This window comes from Schistocerca nitens, chromosome 6 (genome assembly GCF_023898315.1).
Source record: "Schistocerca nitens isolate TAMUIC-IGC-003100 chromosome 6, iqSchNite1.1, whole genome shotgun sequence".
Taxonomy (NCBI): Eukaryota; Metazoa; Arthropoda; class Insecta; order Orthoptera; family Acrididae; genus Schistocerca; species Schistocerca nitens.
The window spans coordinates 244,290,265-244,311,637 of NC_064619.1; the positions used below are offsets into that span (position 1 = coordinate 244,290,265).

General features: G+C 41.8%; 2 protein-coding genes across 4 annotated transcripts in view; one reads left to right on the plus strand and one right to left on the minus strand.

The window, feature by feature from the left end:
* LOC126262213 (protein mono-ADP-ribosyltransferase PARP16) overlaps nt 1–7,361 on the minus strand; it is a 49,444-nt gene extending 42,083 nt beyond the window's left edge. For both annotated transcript variants that reach the window (XM_049958646.1, XM_049958645.1), the window contains exon 1: nt 6,672–7,361. In XM_049958646.1, coding sequence (XP_049814603.1) covers nt 6,672–6,950 — 279 coding nt within the window. In that variant the 5' untranslated portion in view covers nt 6,951–7,361. The remainder of the gene's footprint in view (nt 1–6,671) is intronic.
* Nucleotides 7,362–7,822: 461 nt separating this feature from the next.
* Nucleotides 7,823–21,373, plus strand: part of LOC126262212 (aryl hydrocarbon receptor nuclear translocator homolog) — a 566,087-nt gene continuing 552,536 nt past the window's right edge. For both annotated transcript variants that reach the window (XM_049958644.1, XM_049958642.1), the window contains exons 1-2: nt 7,823–8,082; nt 8,934–8,982. In XM_049958644.1, coding sequence (XP_049814601.1) covers nt 8,052–8,082; nt 8,934–8,982 — 80 coding nt within the window. In that variant the 5' untranslated portion in view covers nt 7,823–8,051. The remainder of the gene's footprint in view (nt 8,083–8,933; nt 8,983–21,373) is intronic.

Consider the following 21,373-nt stretch of genomic DNA (forward strand, 5'->3'; position numbering starts at 1 on the left):
TTGTTGGTTTTTTTCGTTCCTGTTACTATGTTCAAACACTTTTCTTGTTAGTCTGTTTCCATCCATCCTCGACAGGTGACCATAAAACGTTAGTCTGCGTTTACGTATTGCATCACTCACTTTCTCAATAGTTTTGTATATTTCCTTATTACTCTTTAGCTTGTACTCTTCTCCAATCTTTCTCGGTCCTAATATTTTTCTCAAAATTTTCCTTTCTTTCCTTTCCATGTTTTCTATTTCCCCCTTTTTGTTAAGAGTTAGGCACTCCGATGCATACAGGCATTCTGGTCTAATGACAGTTTTATAATGTCTTAATTTAGCTTGAATCGAAATGTTTTTTTTTGTTATATATGTCTTTGGTTTTTTGAAAAGCAAATTCCATTTTCCTTGCTCTCGCCTGGTTTGCACTCTTGTCTAAACCATTCACTTGAATTATTTCACCTAAATACTTAAATTTTTCTACTCTCTTAATATTGCCGTATTTAGTAATAAGATTTTTCTTGTTGTTTCTATGATTAGACATATACACGGTTTTTTCAAATGAAATCTGCAGTCCAGCTCTGGCCGAAACTTCTTGTAGTTTCTCCAAGTAATTCTGAGCTATTTCTTCGTTTTCTGTAATTATTGCCAGATCGTCTGCAAAAGCTAAACAGTCCACTTCTATTTTTTCTTTTTTTGTTCCAATTCTGATGTCATTCTTGGTGCCTTTGAGTTCTTCTTTCCATATTCTCAATATCTTTTCCAGTACGGAGTTGAAGAGGATTGAGTGTGTTTAATTATAATGATGTGAAAAAACCAATTGTCACTATATAAAAATCAATGATTTGACAGCCTTCTATGTGTTTCGATCTTTAAGGTTTGCATGACAACTTAGAAGGAAGTCCAACAGACTATGTACCAGTTTCTGCGTTTAGCAGTAAAATGAAATCTATACGAATATACGCTATATGATCAAAAGTATCTGGACACCCCAAAAAACATGTTTTCCATATTAGGCGCATTGTGCTGCCATCTACTGCCACGTACTCCATTTCAGCGTCCTCAATAGTCATTAGACATCGTTGAGAGTGCAGAATGGGGACTCCGCGGAACTCACGGACTTCGAAAAGTGGTCAGGTGATTGGGTGTCACTTGTGTCCTACGTCTGTACACGAGATTTCCACACTCCTGAACATCCCTAGGTCCACTGTTTACGATGTGATAGTGAAGTGGAAACGTGAAGGGACACGTACAGCACAAAAGCGGACAGGCCAAAGTCTTCTGTTAACTGACAGAGACCGCTGACAGTTGAAGAGGGTCGTAATGTCTATTAAGCAGACAAAACCCTGTAACGGCCTCTGTAACGGATCAACTTGCAATCTTCCACCAAAATATTAGAGGCCTGTTTAATAAGCTAAACAAACTCTCAGTCAATGTGCAAGACAATGGAAGCATAGATCACGCCCATGTACTATGCTTCACTGAGCATCACGCCTGCTCAGGGATAGAAAGGCTGGTAATACCTGACTACAACCTGAAGTCTACATATTGCAGAAACCAAAGAAAAGGTGGTGGTGTTGCAGTTTTTGTTAAGAACAGTACCAATTGCAAAGAAATGTATGTTCAAAATTTTTGTTTAGAGCAACATTTTGAATCATGTGCCATCGAAATTTCTGTAAGTAATTCCACCCTATTAACTGTAGCAATTTATAGAGCACCTTCAGGAAACCTTGACTCTTTTTGAAGCAGCTCGATTTGCTTTTACTGCACTTATTCAACTATAAAAGAGATGTTGTACTACTTGGAGATTTCAACATCAACTTTCTTACACATAGTAGTGGGAAGACATACCTAGAAACTCTGATGTACACCTACAACCTTCTGCCAGTGGTCAATTTTCACACCAGAGTAACTTCATATTCAAGCACACTAATTGACAACATTTTTGTAGACCAAGAGAAATTGGGCATTATCAGCGTTAGTAAAATAATAAATGGTCTTTCTGACCATGATGGTCAAAGACTTACCATCAAAAATATAAATGTTTGTCAGAATAAAACTGAGCCAACGTGGAAGATATTCAAGCCCATAAATGTACCAACAATCAAAACATTCAAATCATGCCTCCATAATGTAAATTGGAGTCACATATATTCCGAAACAAATGTAAATTCCAAGTATAACCTGTTTAGTAAAGAAATTGCATCAATATTTGAAACCTCCTTCCCAAAAAAAGTTTATAGGAATGTACCAAAAGAAAACACAAAAAAACCATGGATAACAAATGGGATTAGGACATCTTGCAAACAAAAAAGAATTTTGTACATAACAGCAGAAGAATCAGGAAACCTCAGTCAAATAAATCGTTACAAAAAGTATTGTAAAACTTTGAGTAAGGTAATCAAACTTTCAAAAAGCATATATTTTAGATCCAAAATCAACCAATCCAGTAATAAAATTAAAGCAATCTAGGACATAATAAGGAGCGAGACTGGTACGAACAGTGCCAGTAAACCAGTAGACATTGTACTAAACATTGATGACAATACTGTAAGCAACCAAGAGACTATTGCAAATGCATTCAATGACTACTTCATAAGTGCTGCAGAGCAAATAGGTTGCAGTGGATCCTTAGAAGGTGCCATGGATCTACTGAAGCACAGTTTTCCCATTCCAGTGAGCGAGATAAGGACATCCCCCATAACCAGATATGAGATTAAAAAAACCATTGCCTCATTAAAATGTAAGGGATCATCTGGTGTAGATAATATCTCCAGTAAGCTGCTAAAAACCTGCTCTGACCAATTAAGCAAAGTATTAGCCCATATATTTAATGCCTCTATGTACCAGGGTGTTTTCCCAGAGGGCATGAAACTTGCTATAGTGAAGCCTCTCCACAAAAAGGGAGACACAACGCAAGTCTAAAACTATCGTCCAATCTCCCTCCTGTCCACTTTCACTAAAGTCCTTGAGAAACTACTGCACTCCAGAATTGTAAGGCACCTAGAAAACTTTGACATCATAAGTGATAGACAGTTCGGTTTCCGGAAAAGTATGTCCACAACTGAGGCCATATTTTCTTTCACAAATGATATACTGGAATCCCTAAATAATAAAATGAAGGCAGTTGGAATATTCTGTGATCTGTCCAAAGCCTTCGACTGTGTGGACCACAAAATTCTCCTCAACAAAGCACGCCACTATGGGATCACTGGGGCACTGGGAAGCTGGCTAAAATCCTACCTCCAAAACAGGAAGCAGAAGGTAATTCTCAATGGGAGTAATAAAGAGGGAGAGGTAGTAGAGTCAGACTGGAGCACTGTACTCCATGGAGTAACCCAGGGATCCGTCCTTGGTCCGTTGCTGTTTCTGATATACGTAAATGACCTACCTTTTTCATTGAGTAACAAACAGCTCACTGATATAGAGGTTGATGCCAACAAATTACTTACAGTATTATTAACCTGGTTCCAAGTGAACTCACTCACAGTAAACCTGAGCGAGACAAATTATATCCATTTCAGGCTTGACCACAAACTCCCCCAGGAGATTACTGTTTTAAATAACAATAATCAGATAGAAAGGGTACACTGCACCAAATTCTTAGGCTTCCAAATAGACAGTAGGCTCAACTGGGACCACCATGTCCTCGAGACTGTAAAAAGGCTGTCCTCAGCAATTTTTGCCATTAGGACAATCTCACAATTTGGAGATATAAATGTCACGAAGTCCACATACTTTGCATACTTCCACTCCATTATGTGTTATGGCATCATCTTCTGGGGCAATTCACCCTCATCTAAAAAAATCTTCCTCATGCAGAAAAAAGTAGTCCGTATAATGTGCAGAGTACCCCCGAGAACCTCCTGCCGTACGCTCTTTAAAAAACTTGGAATACTATCCACAACCTGCCAGTATATATTTTTCCCTAATGAGTTTCTTGGTTGACAATCCTGCCCATTATGAAACCAATGAAAGCTTCCATTATCACAATACAAGAAAGAAGGCTGACCTCCACTTTGAACAAAAAGTTTAACTCGGGTACAGAAAGGAGTGTATTACTCCAGTGTCAAAATATTTAACTTATTACTGAGCTATATAAAAAGTCTACGTAGTAACAGTGCATCATTCAAAAACAATCTAAAGACATATTTAATCGAGAAAATGTTTTACTCACTTGATGAATACTTCAACAGAGAAAAGTAGTCTTTGTATGTATTTATATTTACTGTTGTTTGTTTATGTTTTTTGTTCCTATTTGTAACCATATACTTACTGTGACAAATAGGCTTTTGCAATGCGATAAACTTAGCATAATGTATTATTCCTACGACTATTTTAGTTCAGTATTATTTTTGCACGTCTTATGTAATTTATGTCTAGTTCTGCTCTTGTAAACTAATTGATACCATGGTCTGTGAACATATATTACTCAAGTCGTTCTACATCCTAGCACCATACGCATAACAGGATCTATGGAAATTGTAGATAAATAAAAATAAAAAAAAAATAAAATCTATCCAGACCATCACACAGGAATTCCAAACTGCATCAGGATCCACTGCAATTACTATGACAGTTATATGGGAGATGAATAAACTTGGATTTCTTGGTTGAGCGCCGGTAAATGCAAAAACACCACCTGGCTTGGTGTAAGGAGCATAACCACTGAACAATTGAACAGTGGAAAAACGTGTGGAGTGACAAATCACGGTACAACTCAATGGCAAGGTCTGGGTATGTCGAATGTCTGGTGAACGTCATCTGCCAGCGTGTGTAGTGCCAACAGTAAAATTCGGATACGGTGGTGTTATGATGTTGTTATATTTTTCATGGAGGCGGCTTGCACTCCTTGTTGTTTTGCATAGCACTATCACAGCACAGGCCTACATTGATGTTTTGAGCACCTTCTTGCTTCCCACTGTTGAAGAAGAATTCGAGGATGATGATTGCATCTTTCAACATGATCGAACACCTGTTCACAATGCGCAGCCTGTGGCAGATTGGTTACACAACAATAACATCCCTGTAATGGGCTGACCTGCACAGAGCCCTGACCTAAATGTAGCAGTCTGGTCCCTTTAACCCCACAAACCAACCCTGACCTAAATGCTACAGAACACCTTTGGGATGTTTTGGAATGCCAACTTTGTGCCAGGTTCAGCCAACTTTGTGCCAGGTTCACCAACCGACATCGGAACCTCTACTCAGTGCAGCACTCCGTGAAGAAAGGGCTGCCATTTCCCAAGAAACCTTCCAGCACCTGATTGAATGTATGTCTGCGAGCTTGAAAGCTGTCATCAAGGCTAAGGGTGGACCAACACCATATTGAATTCCAGCATTACCGATGGAGGGCACCACGAACTTGTGAGCCATTTTCAGACAGGTGTCTGGATACTTTTGATCACATGGTGGATGTTACCATGGGAATATCAATATGATATTTGTGACACACATGAACAAATAATATACAACTAGCATACCGTTTTTCAATAAATAAATCTGATTTTGAAATTTCCAAAAATTAACAAAAGCCTGATTTGGGAAAATTCTGCACTATTATGAATATCATCAAGTAGCAAATACTTTTAAAGCTTGTATGAAACTAAATAATGTCGTGTAAGTTTTAGGTTTTCAAGTCAAATAGTTTTTGAGATATTGTGATTTTAATGTTTTAACAACCAACAAAATACATAATTTTGTAAGCTTTAAAAATTAATAACTCAAAAATGAAAGGTCCAAAAGATTTTTAGTTGTGATTTTTTCTGCAAACAACTACCAATACAAATGTACAAAAAAAATCAGAATCTGAGATATCAAATACCAGACAAAGTTCGTTTCACAATCTGTAGGTTGGTCCAAAGTAGGCTACTACCAATCCACAAATGAACATGCAAATAAATCATGTTTATTTGCATATGGCCTCCCCATCCTAGCTTCTTGATGGCAGTCAATAAAGGAACTGAGAACATAATAAAAATCCACTGTCCCTTCCACCAAGCAGAAGCATTGCATTATAAGGTGATCATTCACATGCATAGAACTGAACTAAGAATTGCTTGGGGACAAGAGGGGAATCAAAAGTGTCTACTAAAATTGTTAATGGGCCCTTCTATTCTTCTTCTAGGCATATGTAGCCTATCTATATGGGATGTATTTATTTCAAGAATATAACTGCAGGTCTCAGGTTCAAACATGCTTAAGCAGCATACAGAGTAGCTGATAAGGTCTTAAATTAGATAATTGCAGACAGCTGTCTTACAATCAAGTAAAAACCCACATTATGCAATACAACTTTTCTTTTTACAATGTAGTCGCTAAACAAGACATTCTACAACACTCTTTTCAACATGCAGCAGTACATTGTACTAATGTATTTTGATTAAATTACAAAGCAGAGTTTTAAACCCACTAAACCACTAGCCTTTCTTCATAAGTGCGCGCATAAATTGCAAAATATATAAATTATCCGGGAAAGCTCTCAAAGAGAATGACTCAACAATCCAATACGATTCGCTTCCTGTCAGTGCCATTTACCACACACATTCTATTTCCTCATAAATTCTACTTATTTCGTATTTAAGCTGCTTTATGGTTTATTAACAGTTTGAAATAATCTTCAACAATGTACTACTTCCTAATGAATATCTTCTTGAGCAACCTTAACATTACAGACAAAAATAAATACGTACCAATGAATCAATGTCTTTACTGTCTTCTTTAAGGAACTTCGGAGGGAAAGGTTTGAGACAAGTGTCATGCCTGTAATGTTGACAAGCAGCCACAAATAAACTCCATTTCACGTCCGCTGCTAATAAATCTTTTTCCAATAAGAGTCTAAGACTAGCCAGTTTCTTATCCGCAACTGTAGCATCGTTTTCAGACTCTGGAGCATCGTCTTTCGGCACTTCAGCAGGAGGAATATCTAAGGCTGATTCTGCGGGGACATGTTCTGCCTCGCTCTTCTCCATGAGAAATTACTAGTTTCGATAAATGAAACTTCTATTGGGCAATTTTGTTAACTCGGTATGGCTTGTTATGTATAGTAAGGCAAACTTTCACATTGCAACAGGATTTTTAAGCACCCAAACACAATTTGATGACCTCACTATCGATTTTGATAATAAACATCCAACGAAGATTTCAAAATGCCAACATTGGATCGCTGCAATACTGTCAAAGAGAATCTGTTCTACAAATTCTTTGCATATCCGAACCATATATCAGTGGCCTAAGTAGATTATACATTTTTAGTATCCATATTCCGTCCAATGCATGAAGTTAAAATTTTAAATTATGCCAATTTTCGTACTAATGTGTTTAGTATATCCCACAGCAACAATGACTTGTATCGATGACAGTTATAATGGTTTGACAACTTATTACCAGATTATCATCTCTGTCGAACGTGCCTACTTGGAACAAACGTTTGATTCATACAACGAAGCAGATGTCAATGAAAGCAGCTGGATCACTTAGCGTGATTGTAGGCTAGATTTAAACGAACACTAATATGCTACGTAGAACACAGACGGACTTTTCTTGCTATAATGCAAAGGAAAGGTGAGAACGCTTGCTTCCCTGTCTTATATGAAATATGAGGTAAAGTAAGATATACAGTGGAAAGAACAGGGAAATCCTTACTAGTTTCAACTCGTGAGGAGGAACAGGAAAATGAATCGACTGAAAAGTAATAACTGCGATGCGCGGGCTGGACTTTTGGTTTTGCTAACATCCATAAAAACAACTTTCGTCTGACTGCGGTTCTGCATGGTATTATCTGCCCCGATTTCGAGCCTCCGACAATAACACGTCCCTAACCTTATTCATTCTAACCTGTCAAAACAAACCCTTGCTCTTGGTTATGACCAAAGATGGCGCATTTGATCGTGTGTTCTCGGAAATCCACGGTAAACACGAGAAATGAATATGGCCTCCATGTTGCTGTAAACAATGTTTTTGACTTTTTAGGCGTTTATAGTACGTGCTTTTCAAATCGTTCTGCTTGAAGGATTTGTAAGTGTTCGTGAGTTTCGAAGAACATCATTACTGACGCATGCATACGAAGTCAGATGTCCGCATTAACTACTCATTCTGTACCAGGTAAGATATTTTAGTGCAGACGTCCTTGATTGTTGTGAAATTAAAATATGTTTCAACAATATTAAAGTTTTTTTAAGGGAAAATAAGATACTTGGAAGGGTTCTGTAGCTTACACTACGCTGCTAAAAATGTGGACCTCAAAATCTGCATTGTACCGAAGCATGCTGTTACGGGATTGTGGTAGTGTCACCACATTATGTTTCAGCTTGTGAAAACATTAGGTCGTTAATGTTTTCATAAGCTGTTCATATATCTATCAGATTTGAAGTTTATGCCACGTCCTCTTACCTGTATTTTACATTTTTTTACGGATTTTCATTCTCTCTGAGAAGAAAATCTGACATGATAACGAAAGCCCTCCTGTCAAACAGGAACATAGTTGGTTAAGGCATTTGAGAATTAAGGTATTCATTTATGCGGATAGGTGTATTGATCATGTTAATTTTCTCCATCTTTAGCGAGCAGAGTCAGAAAATAATTGTATCTGAAGTGTACATATTGGGTGCAGTTCATAAAGTGGCAGATTTGTTTTTATAATGTTATTGGTCGAAAATAATTAGTAACTTATAAGATTTATAAAAGTGACCGACATAATGCACCAAACAAAGTCGAAATCTTCGTTACGGCAATACATCTTGGCTTACAGTCATGTCGGTGTGTAGTCAATTTTATTAATATGTGTCATCGTAGTCATCGGTCGTGAAATTAACAGAAAAAATTATAATCTCTTTGCACATGTGTTCTAATAAGAGATAAGCTGATATCGTGTGAGAGGTTGCATGCAATTTTCTTATCAGCTGTTCTACGATGAGCACCAAGTAATAGTCTGTTGCACGCTTTTCTTTTTGCAGGGACTGACCCTACCAAGGTCATCCAGAAACGTCGTGCTGGCTCAATAGGGTAAGTAAACGTTAAAGAGTGTAAAGACTTGACACATCTTTGTTGACAGTACTTTTGCTATCGCATTAACAATTCTCTTCATGATTTCACAACTTTAACCACGCTCCCAACTCAGTTACGCAGTGGAAATATTTTTCCCTTTTTCTACCTCGCATCTGCAGTTATTTCTCAAATTAAAAATACGATGCGGTAATAAACTCATATAGGAGGACGAGCAATAGTGACATTGGAACCTCCTGTACCACATTTCCATCTTCCCACTGTGGTTTCTACTTTCGCCGCAAGGTCGCGCGTTGGGACACCAGCTGTTCTTGAAGGTAGATGGCGCGTGCATTCGCATGGCAATTGGCAATGTGTAGTGGAAATGTATCCTTCAACTTCCGTTATCGCTGTGTAACCATTGTACTTACGAAGGTACTCCTGTTATAGGGTATAAGATTCTTCCTCTACCGGCATTCTTCTTCTATCCGGCAGTGTTTCGTGTAAGAATTAATTTAGTGTTCAGATGCCTGTGACATGGTTAGATATTTCTTCACAACACAATGTAACGCGTTGTCAGACGTACTTACATGTTGCGGAGTTAAAATGTTTTCAGAACAACCAAAAGGCTGCATACATTGTGATAGCATAAGGATCGAAGACTATGTAAATTACAGAACTTCACGAAGAATAATTGCGAAGCTGCAGACTATGTGACAAACTTTCGATGAATCACTTCATTTCAAAATTCAGCATTGAAGGAGTGCGTGAAGAAGGCTTTAACAAAGGCCAACCAAGTAGTGCATCATATCTCCCGCTCACTGCCAAAAAAGGTTAAAAAAAGAAGTTATCGTGTGTATTTTATTATTGTGGTTAATTGTGGACACAACGGGTTGTGAAAAATCATGTTATTGAAAATGTAAACGCGGTATAAAATCTATTACTGCAAAATAAAACTATTTTTCAACTGTCAGACATTGAATCGCCGCTGCAAAAAAAGGTGTAATAATCGGTAACCGCTTTTCAATGATTTGTTTCTTTTTTTTCAGTAAACAATTTAGTTCTGGACTAAATCTTTCACTTAATGTAGCGCGTTTTATAATCTTGTGATAACTGTACAGTAGTCTTGTGGAACTAAAACAAATAAACATGTAGCCCACCTCGATGATGTGCAGCATAGCTTCGTCCAGAGTACGAGGTAAAATAGCAAAAACATGTAAATTTAAATGATAACAGCCTGTATGATTCTGAAGTGTACTTATCAAAAGTTAAACTTCAGTAAAACAAGAGTCATAAAAGTATAAAACAGAACACTGTGTATGGTAACTCAATCATGTGACGTACCGTGTATGAAAGCAACAGGCGCGCAAAGCAAAATATTTATACAATCTTCGTTCAGCATTTTTTTTCCTGTCTCTTTCACACGCCCTCATCGAAATGAGCTAGCATTCATTCTTTAAAGACACCCATGAACACATGTCAATCTGAAAAGAAAATCGTAACAGAAATGTATGCGGCTTACTGACGAGGCTCGGCAGGGATTTAGAAATAATTCAGTGAAATGAAAACAATAATGGAATGAAACAGAAGGTATCTATAAAATGGTTTTACTGTTATCATGTTCACACCATGTAATTTCGTGTTTGAACATGCGAGCAATGCCACGAACGACTTAATGACTGCGAGGTGCCAGAGAAGCGGAACAGTCGTTACAATATTAGTGACTGTGTGAGGATGGTCAAGAAGCGTATATCAGTGTCTGAGAAAAGAACAATCGACGCCATGTGCAGCATCCTAATTACGTGTGATAGCCGACTCGTGAAAGAAAAAAAGAAGCAAAATTAACAGAGTTGAGAGCTGCAGTACAGACGACTGCGAGGAGGAGACAGTTTCGAGTGAGTAAGTTCCCCCCCCCCCCCCTCCACACACCACACACACACACACACACACACACACACACACACACACACACAAGCTCTCAGAGAAAGGAAACCACGCATCATAGTCAGGAGTTATTCTTTCAAGAAAATGATTTAAAAGTCGATATTATATGGATTTTTAACAGGATCGGAAATGGTACTTTTTACAGTTACAAGTTGCCATTGGTCTTCCAGACTATTAAGATACGCCATAACCCAGGGTCTTGCTCTTCCTCCCTAAAATTGTCGTAGGGCATCCTTGACTTTAAGCTGTGTTTGAAGCTATACGGTATGTATCATAATTAACAGCGAAAACTCAGTGCGTGTAATTAGGGCCGGCCGCTGTGGCCGAGCGGTTATAGGCGCTTCAGTCTGGAACCGCGCGACCGCTACGGTCGCAGGTTCGAATCCTGCCTCGGGCATGGATGTGTGTGATATCCTTAGGTTAGTTAGGTTTAAGTAATTCTAAGTTCTAGGGGACTGATGACCTCAGATGAGTCCCGTAGTGCTCTGAGCCATTTGAACCTTTTTTTTTTTTGTGAAATTATACGATATAGAAGCAGACACGTTCCAATAAACATAGGTCTACAAACGAGCTCTTTGCGAGAATAAATGACAGTGTGTGAGTTCAAGGAGTCCTTGAATTCAGTAGGATATGTTTTCCTAGTTAGTACAAATGTGTTTGAAATGTGGACTTTTCAATTAGGTCTTGTAATTGAGGTACAAATGCCCATTTTATACCTTAACAAGAAATGCAGTGCTACTTTAGCGCGATAGTTGCCCAAGTTCGCTGTACGCTCAAAGAATCTGTTCCACGAGTCATCGTTGCATTGGGACGCAATACGGCACTCTCGTTTCTGCGATGAGTTACGAATTCGTTCAAGCACCGTCGAATCATCACATTTCGCTTCTCCAGTTCTTCAACAGTTCCAACGGAAGTGCTGTACACTTCACTTTTGACGTCACCCTAGACTGAAAAATCCAGAGGACTGAGATTGGGGGCCAAGGTACGGGGGCCCTGCTCGACCTATCCTTCACGGAACGTATTGGCGCTTTAGACATCTTTAGCCCGCAGATAACTGTACAAGTGCCCTCATCACGCATGTACCACATTCCCAAACAGTGGGCCATCTACATCTATATCTATACTACGCAAACCACCGCGAAGTGCATGGCAGAGGGTACTTCCCATTGTGCCAGTTATCAGGGTTTATTCCCGTTCTATTCACCGGAAAAATGATTGAATGCCTCTGTGCGTGCAGTAATTATTCTAATCTTATCCAGCGATCCATATGTGAGCGATACGTAGAGGGTTACGGTATGTTCCTGGAGTCATCATTTACAGCCAGTTCTTGAAACTTTGTTACTAGGCTTTCTTAGGTTAGTTTACATCTGTCGACAAGAATCTGGCAGTTTAGTTTCTTCCGCATCACTGTAATACTCTCCAACAAGTACAATAAACATGTGACCATTCATGATGCCGTTCTCTGTACACGTTCAATATCCCCCGCCATTCTATTTGGTATGGGTCCCACATATTTGACAAGTATTCTAGGATGGGTCGCACCAGTAATTTGTAAGCCATCTCCTTTGCAGATTGGTTGCACTTCCAATAAACCGAAGCTACCACCTGCCTTACCCTCTGTGATCATTCCATTTCATATCCTTACAAAGTGTTACACCCAGGTATTTGTATGAGTTGGGCGATTCCAACAGTGACTCATTGATATTATAGTCACAGGATACTATGTTTATTAGTTTTACGAAGGACACAATTTTACAGTTTTGAACATGGCCAATCGAGATCTGACTGAATATTTATGCAACTTCTTTTGGACAGTACTTCATTATAGATAACCGCATCATCTCCAAAAAGCCTAAGATTGCTATTAATATTGTCTGCAAGATCGTTAATATAAAACATGAACGTCAAGTTCCCTGGAGCGCATCCAAAATTACTTCTTCATCTGACGATGACTGCCCATACAAGATAACATGCTGTGTCCTCCTTACCAAAAAGCTCTCATTGCAGTCACAACAGCCGCCCGGGGTGGCCGAGCGGTTCTAGGCACTACAGTCAGGAACCGCGCGACCGCTACGGTCGCAGGTTCGAATCCTGCCTCGGGCATGGATGTGTGTGATGTCCTTAGGTTAGTTAGGTTTAAGTAGTTCTAAGTTCTAGGGGACTGATGACCTCAGAAGTTGAGTCCCATAGTGCTCAGAGCCATTTGATTTTTTTTGCAGTCACAACTTTAACTTGATACGCCAAATTATCGTACTTTCGACAATAAGTGTCAATGTGGTACTGAGTCAAATGCTTTTCGGAAATCAAGAAATACCGCATCTACCGGACTGTGTTGATCCGAAGTTTGCAGTATGTCATGTGATAAAAGTGCGAGTTGGTTTCACGTGATGGCTCTTTTCGGAATCCACGCTGGTTGGCATTGAGGAGGTCATTCTCATCCGAAATACCCCATTAAGTTTGAGTTCAGAAAATGTTCTAGAATTCTACAGCAGATCGATGTCATCGTCGAAGGTCATGACTGAAATGGCGACTTAGACCCAAAAAATTTACGTTTTAGATACATTAGCGCTAACTAGGATACGACCACAAGTGTCAGTTTTCGCTGTTAATTATAGTACGCCTTGTTTAAAGGACCAGCGTGTGTACTTCAAAGAGTATTTTTGTTTTTACAATCGGAAGAAAAGGCTTTAGAACTACACTCCTGGAAATGGAAAAAAGAACACATTGACACCGGTGTGTCAGACCCACCATACTTGCTCCGGACACTGCGAGAGGGCTGTACAAGCAATGATCACACGCACGGCACAGCGGACACACCAGGAACCGCGGTGTTGGCCGTCGAATGGCGCTAGCTGCGCAGCATTTGTGCACCGCCGCCGTCAGTGTCAGCCAGTTTGCCGTGGCATACGGAGCTCCATCGCAGTCTTTAACACTGGTAGCATGCCGCGACAGCGTGGACGTGAACCGTATGTGCAGTTGACGGACTCTGAGCGAGGGCGTATAGTGGGCATGCGGGAGGCCGGGTGGACGTACCGCCGAATTGCTTAACACGTGGGGCGTGAGGTCTCCACAGTACATCGATGTTGTCGCCAGTGGTCGGCGGAAGGTGCACGTGCCCGTCGACCTGGGACCGGACCGCAGCGACGCACGGATGCACGCCAAGACCGTAGGATCCTACGCAGTGCCGTAGGGGACCGCACCGCCACTTCCCAGCAAATTAGGGACACTGTTGCTCCTGGGGTATCGGCGAGGACCATTCGCAACCGTCTCCATGAATCTGGGCTACGGTCCCGCACACCGTTAGGCCGTCTTCCGCTCACGCCCCAACATCGTGCAGCCCGCCTCCAGTGGTGTCGCGACAGGCGTGAATGGAGGGACGAATGGAGACGTGTCGTCTTCAGCGATGAGAGTCGCTTCTGCCTTGGTGCCAATGATGGTCGTATGCGTGTTTGGCGCCGTGCAGGTGAGCGCCACAATCAGGACTGCATACGACCGAGGCACACAGGGCCAACACCCGGCATCATGGTGTGGGGAGCGATCTCCTACACTGGCCGTACACCACTGGTGATCGTCGAGGGGACACTGAATAGTGCACGGTACATCCAAACCGTCATCGAACCCATCGTTCTACCATTCCTAGACCGGCAAGGGAACTTGCTGTTCCAACAGGACAATGCATGTCCGCATGTATCCCGTGCCACCCAACGTGCTATAGAAGGTGTAAGTCAACTACCCTGGCCAGCAAGATCTCCGGATCTGTCCCCCATTGAGCATGTTTGGGACTGGATGAAGCGTCGTCTCACGCGGTCTGCACGTCCAGCACGAACGCTGGTCCAACTGAGGCGCCAGGTGGAAATGGCATGGCAAGCCGTTCCACAGGACTACATCCAGCATCTCTACGATCGTCTCCATGGGAGAATAGCAGCCTGCATTGCTGCGAAAGGTGGATATACACTGTACTAGTGCCGACATTGTGCATGCTCTGTTGCCTGTGTCTATGTGCCTGTGGTTCTGTCAGTGTGATCATGTGATGTATCTGACCCCAGGAATGTGTCAATAAAGTTTCCCCTTCCTGGGACAATGAATTCACGGTGTTCTTATTTCAATTTCCAGGAGTGTATTTCTAAACTACATGGCTCGTCTCACACTTGCTTCAAGTACCCTACGTTGTCAAGCAGCTATGCATGGGTCCTTCCAGCTGTGTTAACCACGGTATAAGTATCCGAGTTACAGAAGTTCTTATCTTTTGTAATTGTTTCAGGGCCCTCAAGAGAATCCTCGCTGTTCGCGACGAACTGGCAACTTCTGCGGGTCTGATTTGGAGCATTAGTTTTTAAAATCTCCCATTGCTATAAGAGTTCATAAACATAATCTTTCAAAGTTTGAAAGAGCAACGAAATCAGCTATACAGCGAAAGATTTTCGTAACGAGATTGTAAATTTTGTCCTTTACGATTACTTCTAATTGAATATTTGACCTTGAGCGTCGACACTATTGCGAAATTTATAAAATGACGTTTTCAGAATGTTAATAAAAACCACGATTGTTGTCATTACGTGTGCGTTTATTACACCACAAACAGTTTTGTTTTAAATGGACACGTTCAGGTGACGAAATACAACACGCAGCGCTATGCTGGACGTTTATTCAGTTGTGGAAGCAAATGATCAAGATTATTTACTCTTTCTCATCTTCAGCGACGATTATGTTCCATTGTTTATTGGCACGACGCGTTTTGACAACAGGCTGCCATCATCATGTGCCTAACTATTACTTATACGTTAGTTGTTAATTATAAATTCATGAGAAGTGTAAAAAGATTTTTTGCTGTGTGTAGCAGTGAGACAGTGTTACGAAATGTTGCTGCCTCTATGCAAAAGACATAATTTATATAATTTCATTGACACTTTTACTTACATGTTGTGCGAATATATCATTATCTGGCACACGGAGCGCAAGAACAAGCACAACAGCATTACGTCACACTTTCTCATACATTTGTTGACACGAGAAATTGTGAAGTAATGTCGTTGTGTTTGCTCTTCTACTTTGCAAAATGTGTTAATGATCTCTCCTGAAGTGGGAGTTATTTCTGTCACTCCCTTGGTACCGTGGTTATGTTTTCCAGATTGCGGCGAATCACTGTTGTCTTCCGCTTATCCAGCTGCAGCTAAAACCAGTGTACCTACGAAAAAGCGAATCGGCTTGCTTTAATAGGGAGTTTCACGTCCACCAGCGAACAGCAAGCTCGTGTCGTTAGTTTTATGGATAACTGTAATCGTCGGTTGCGACTGTCAGAACACAATAATCAAGCACTGGAGATGAGGCTCCTGATGCCGTTAGCAAATTATCAGCTTCAGAAACGCGGAGGAAAGAGAAGTTAGAGGAAATTAGGAGTTGTTGCCGTCACAAATGAGTTCGTGATCTGCTCGAAAAAGCAGTCAAGCCCGTTTTCGTTTACCAAACTAACAGTGTATGCCGAGACACAAAAAAATCGGTTAGAGGTGAGAGGGTGTGGTAGTATTTTACTTGTTAGTGCAGCGGACGCCGCATTCACGAACTGTGCATGGTGTTAAATGTTTCTGCGGACAAATATTTTTAGAGCCACTTTGTTATTGAACGAATCGCTGTCTGTGGTATACTGGTGAGTCAAAATATTATGACCACTCCCACTGCGACGTTGGATGCCTCCTGGTGGCGTTGCGGGCATGTTACGCGGTAGCCAAAGTACAAGCGTATGTAAGCGGAACAGATACGGACTGGGGATCGCTAGCAAAGGTAAGAAATGAAAACCTTAAATTTGTAATAAGAAATCGAAATTTCGCGCCGTTATCCTGTAAGTTGGTAAGCGTGCTACAAACAGCGTGCAGAATGGCCTGTAGGTGGCAGCATAGTGCAGATGCACACATACCGTCTCAGTATCAGTATAAAGATAGCCGCCCCACTTGCGACATGCACCGGGGAAGAACAGCATTTTGTTATTCGGTTTTTGCGTAGTGAAGGTGTGAAACCTATTGAAATTCATCGACGAACGAAGGTTCAGTACGGTGATGCATGTTTGTCACAGCAGCAAGTGTACGAGTGGAGTAGGAAGTTTGTAAATGGTGTGACTTCAGTGGAAGGTGCTCCTTGTCCAGGTCAGGCACAACGAGCTATGACTCCACAGAACGTTGCAGCAGTTGAAGCCATAGTGAAGGAAAACATCCTAGTGACACTGAATGACATTGCAGCATGTTTACAGATTAGTCATGGGTCAGCACACCACACTGTGCATGATGTGCTCCAGTTTCACAAAGTGTCTGCAAAATGGGTGCCACGGCAGCTGACTCCTGAAATGAGAGAATGACGTGTTGGTGCTTGTGAAGAACTTCTTCTGCGCTTTGAACGAGAAGTTGATGGCTTCCTTGCAAGAGTCGTTACTGGGGACGAAACCTGGGTTCACTTACAACAACCGGAAACGAAAAGAGCGAGCAAGGAATGGCGCCATCTCTCATCACCAAAACCAAATAAGTTTCGGACAGAACCATCAGCAGGGAAGGTTATGCTGACTCTCTTTTGGAACGAAAAGGGCGTCATTTTGGAGCATTACATGATTAGAGGGACCACTGTCACCAGTGAATTATAACACAGATCTCCTAAAAAATCATCTGCGGCCTGCAATCAAATCAAAGCGACGTGGATTGCTGTCAGCAGGTGTCCTTTTGCAACATGACAATGCAAGGCCCCACACTGCCCGTACAACAGTTGCAACAATCACAGACCTGCTTTTTGAGTTTCTTCCTCATCCACCAGACCTTGCCCCAAGTGATTTCCATATGTTTGGACCACTGAAAGACGCAATGGGAGGAAAGAAGTTGCGTTCTGATGAAGAGGTACGCCACGCGGGGCATGAGTGGTTGCGCGGACTACCAAAAGATTTTTTTTCTAAAGGAATTTATGCACTTTTTAAGCGCTGGAGGACTTGCATTGAGCGTGGGGGAGATTATGTTGAAAAGTGATACAGCTTTGTACCACTTCTGCTCAATAAATAATATTTGTAAAAAATATTTAAAGTTTTCATTTGACTCACCCTCGTATTACGCAAGCTTGTGAACGAGTATCTCGAAAACGGCAAAGCTGGTCGAATGTTCACGTGCTACTGTCATGAGCATCTATGAAAAGGGGTATAAGATGGTCGGACATCCACGACTCGTCACAGAACGTGGGGTTCGGAGGCTAATCTGCTCTGTAAAGTAGGGCAGTTGGTGATCTGTGGCATCTCTGCCGAAAGAGTTCAAAGCCGGTGCACTTACAAGTGTTTCGGAGTACACTGTTCATCGTACATTGTTGAACATGGAGATCCGCAGCAGACAATCCCTATGTGTTCACATGTTGTCCCAACGACATCGGCAGTTGCAATTGCATTGGGCACGGGGACATCGGGATTCGACCGTCGATCAATGGAAACGTGTCGGCTCTTCGGGTGAATCACATTTTTACTACACTAGCTCCTCTCCACAAACGCCATCAACGAGCTGAACGACGGCTCAAAACGCGCAGCGCGCCATGGACGAAAGCTGATGGGAGCAGCATTATGCTATGGGAGACATTCTCCTGCACTTGCATGGGACCTGTTGTGGTAATCGAAGAACGCTGACAGCTGCGAACCACCCGCGTCCCTTCAAGTTTAATGTCTTCCCCAACGGCTATGTGATCTTTCGGTGGTGTAATTTGTCCGTGTCTCGGAGCCAAAACCGTGCTTCAGTGGTTTGAGGAGCATTTTAGAGAATTCACGGCGACCAGATTCGCCTGGTATAAATCCTATGGAACCCATCCGGGTACCGAGAGAGCTGGCGCAGTGGTTAGCAAACTGGACTCGTATTCGGGAGGACGACGGTTCAAATACGCGTCCGGCCATCCAGATTTGGGTTTCTGTGATTTTCCTAAATCGCTCCAGGCAAATGCCGGGATGATTCCTTTGAAAGGGCACGGCTGATTTCCTTCCCATTCCTTGACACAATCGGAGCATGAGCTCCGTCTCTAATGACCTCATTGTCGGCGGGACGTTAAACACTAACCACCTTCTCCAAATGGCTCGCTATCGGGCGCCGTCACCGCACCGCGTACGCAGATCAGCGGTCCGTTGTATTACATGACCGGTGCGTAGACATCTAATGCCACTTACCTCCACAACATACCAACAGACAGTCGAATCCCTGATGCGCAGAATCAGGGATGTATTTCGTTCCAAAGCCGGGCAAACAAGCTATTAAGAAGGTGATTAGTGTTTTAGGTCATCAGTGTACATTTTACAGGTAAAAGTGCACCAAATTTCTGTTCTTCGTGAAAGAATGATTTGTTTCTACTGATGGTACATATCCAACGTGGATGCTGACAATATGTTATTACGTACGACATTGATATACATTTCCCAATTTGCACTTGGATACCTGCCCATCCTAAATTATAAAGTCTCTTGAATGCCGTACAACCCACTATGGTTCCGGCACAGATCATACCACACACGTTCTCCACAAGATTACCAACTTCTTTCCTTGAACTCTCATCGTTTTCCGAATCGTATTCAACCCTGGGGCAATGTCAATTCTGTAAGATTTGTTTCTCTTCCGTGTCATCTAAAGCACACATCTTACTCTGTATCATGCGAGGCTTCGACGGGCATTGTTTTCTGATCAAGGAGAATCGCATCCACGTCTATACGTCACATTAGCTACAGCCACTTTTTTCCCTTTTGTTTTCGAATATCAAGGCGCTGTTACCGGTAATATACATACTCGCAGATCCAGCCATTTACTTACACCACCGACAGCAGAGAACAGCATTCGTATCACTAGCTCAGTACCAAGAGAATAACTCTTCTCCATCAATATACTTAATTATTTTCATCAGCTCAGACTCGTCTTTTACCCTTCTTAAAACTACTCTTGTTTCTAAAAATATAATTTATTTTATATTTTTAAAAACCGGAGCATTAGTATGACTGATGACACACGCCTACCTTAAAAGCACGAAGGGACCGGTCCAGCGTTCATAGTAATGCACTCTTAAGACGAAAAACAGACGCACCACAAGGAATTATCCGAATTGGACGGAAATCGATAGATGTGTTGAACATGTACAGACAAAGAAATGATTAAAATTTCAGAATAATGGATGAGAGAGAGAGCTTCACAAACTGAACTAGTCAACAACGGGTTGGCCCACCTCTGGCCCTTATGCAAACAGTTATTCGGCGGCATTGATTGACAGAGTTGTTGGATGCCTTCATGAGAGATATAATGCCAAATTTTGTCCAGTTGGCCCATTAGATCGTCAAAATCCCAAGGTAGTTGGACGCTCAAATCTTTCTCAATTTAGGAGAGATCCGGGCGACCTTGCTGGCCAAGGTAGGGGTGGCTAGCACGAAGACAAGCAGTAGAAACGTTCTTCGTGTGCGGTGGAGGGGGAGGGGGGGGCATTATCTTCCTGAAACGTAAGCCCGGGATGATTTGCCATGAGAGGGAACAAAACGAGACGTAGAAAAATCGTCAACTTAACGCTGTGCTGTGAGGATGCTGCAGATGACAACCAAAGGAATCCTGCTATGAAAAGAAATGGCACCCCAGACCATCACTCCTCGTAGTCATGACAAGTTTTCGGCTTGGAATCTCACTGATTGTAGTAGACTTCTCTTCACTGATGAGTCCCCCTTCGAATTGACCCCCGACGACCTTCTGTTGTCGCAGAAGTTTGTCGCCTATAGTGCGTTTGTTACCGATTAAATATACTTGTCTGCCGAAAACAGCTGAAGCACCCGGAAGAGGAGTAGGAAACGAAATGAAACATAACGGTTTGAGAGGTTATGTCAGGATGTTATTTCAGTTATTACAAAATCGATCAAATTTACAAAGAACTTGGAAGCATGAACCCTCTGATCAGTATGACGTTACACCCCCTCTAGCCTGTATGTATGCATTATGGCACTTGGCGGAGGGTACCCATACCACTACCAGTTATTTCCTTTCCTGTTCCACTCCAAAATAAAGCAAAGGAAAAACGACTGTCCATATGCCTCCATAAGAGCCATAATTTCTCGTATCGTATCTTCGTGATCCTTTCGCGCAATGTATGTTGGAGACAGTAGAGTCGCTCTGCAGTCAGCTTCAAATGCCGGTCTCAGTGACTGGGTGTTGTGTTGTCATCATCATCATCATCATCACATCACCACTGACGCGCAAGTCGCCGAAGTGGCGTCAACTCAAAAACTTGCACCAGGCGACCGGTCTACCCGACGGGAGGCCCTAGCTACACGACATTTCATTTCTAAATTTTATCAGTAATGCTCCTCGGAAGGAATGTCGCCTTCCCTCCAGCGATACGGATTTGAGCTCCCGAAGCATGTCCGTAACACGTGTTGTTCAAACCTACCAGTAACGAATCTAGCAGCCCGCTTCTGAATTGCTTCCATGTCTCTCTTTAATCCGACTTG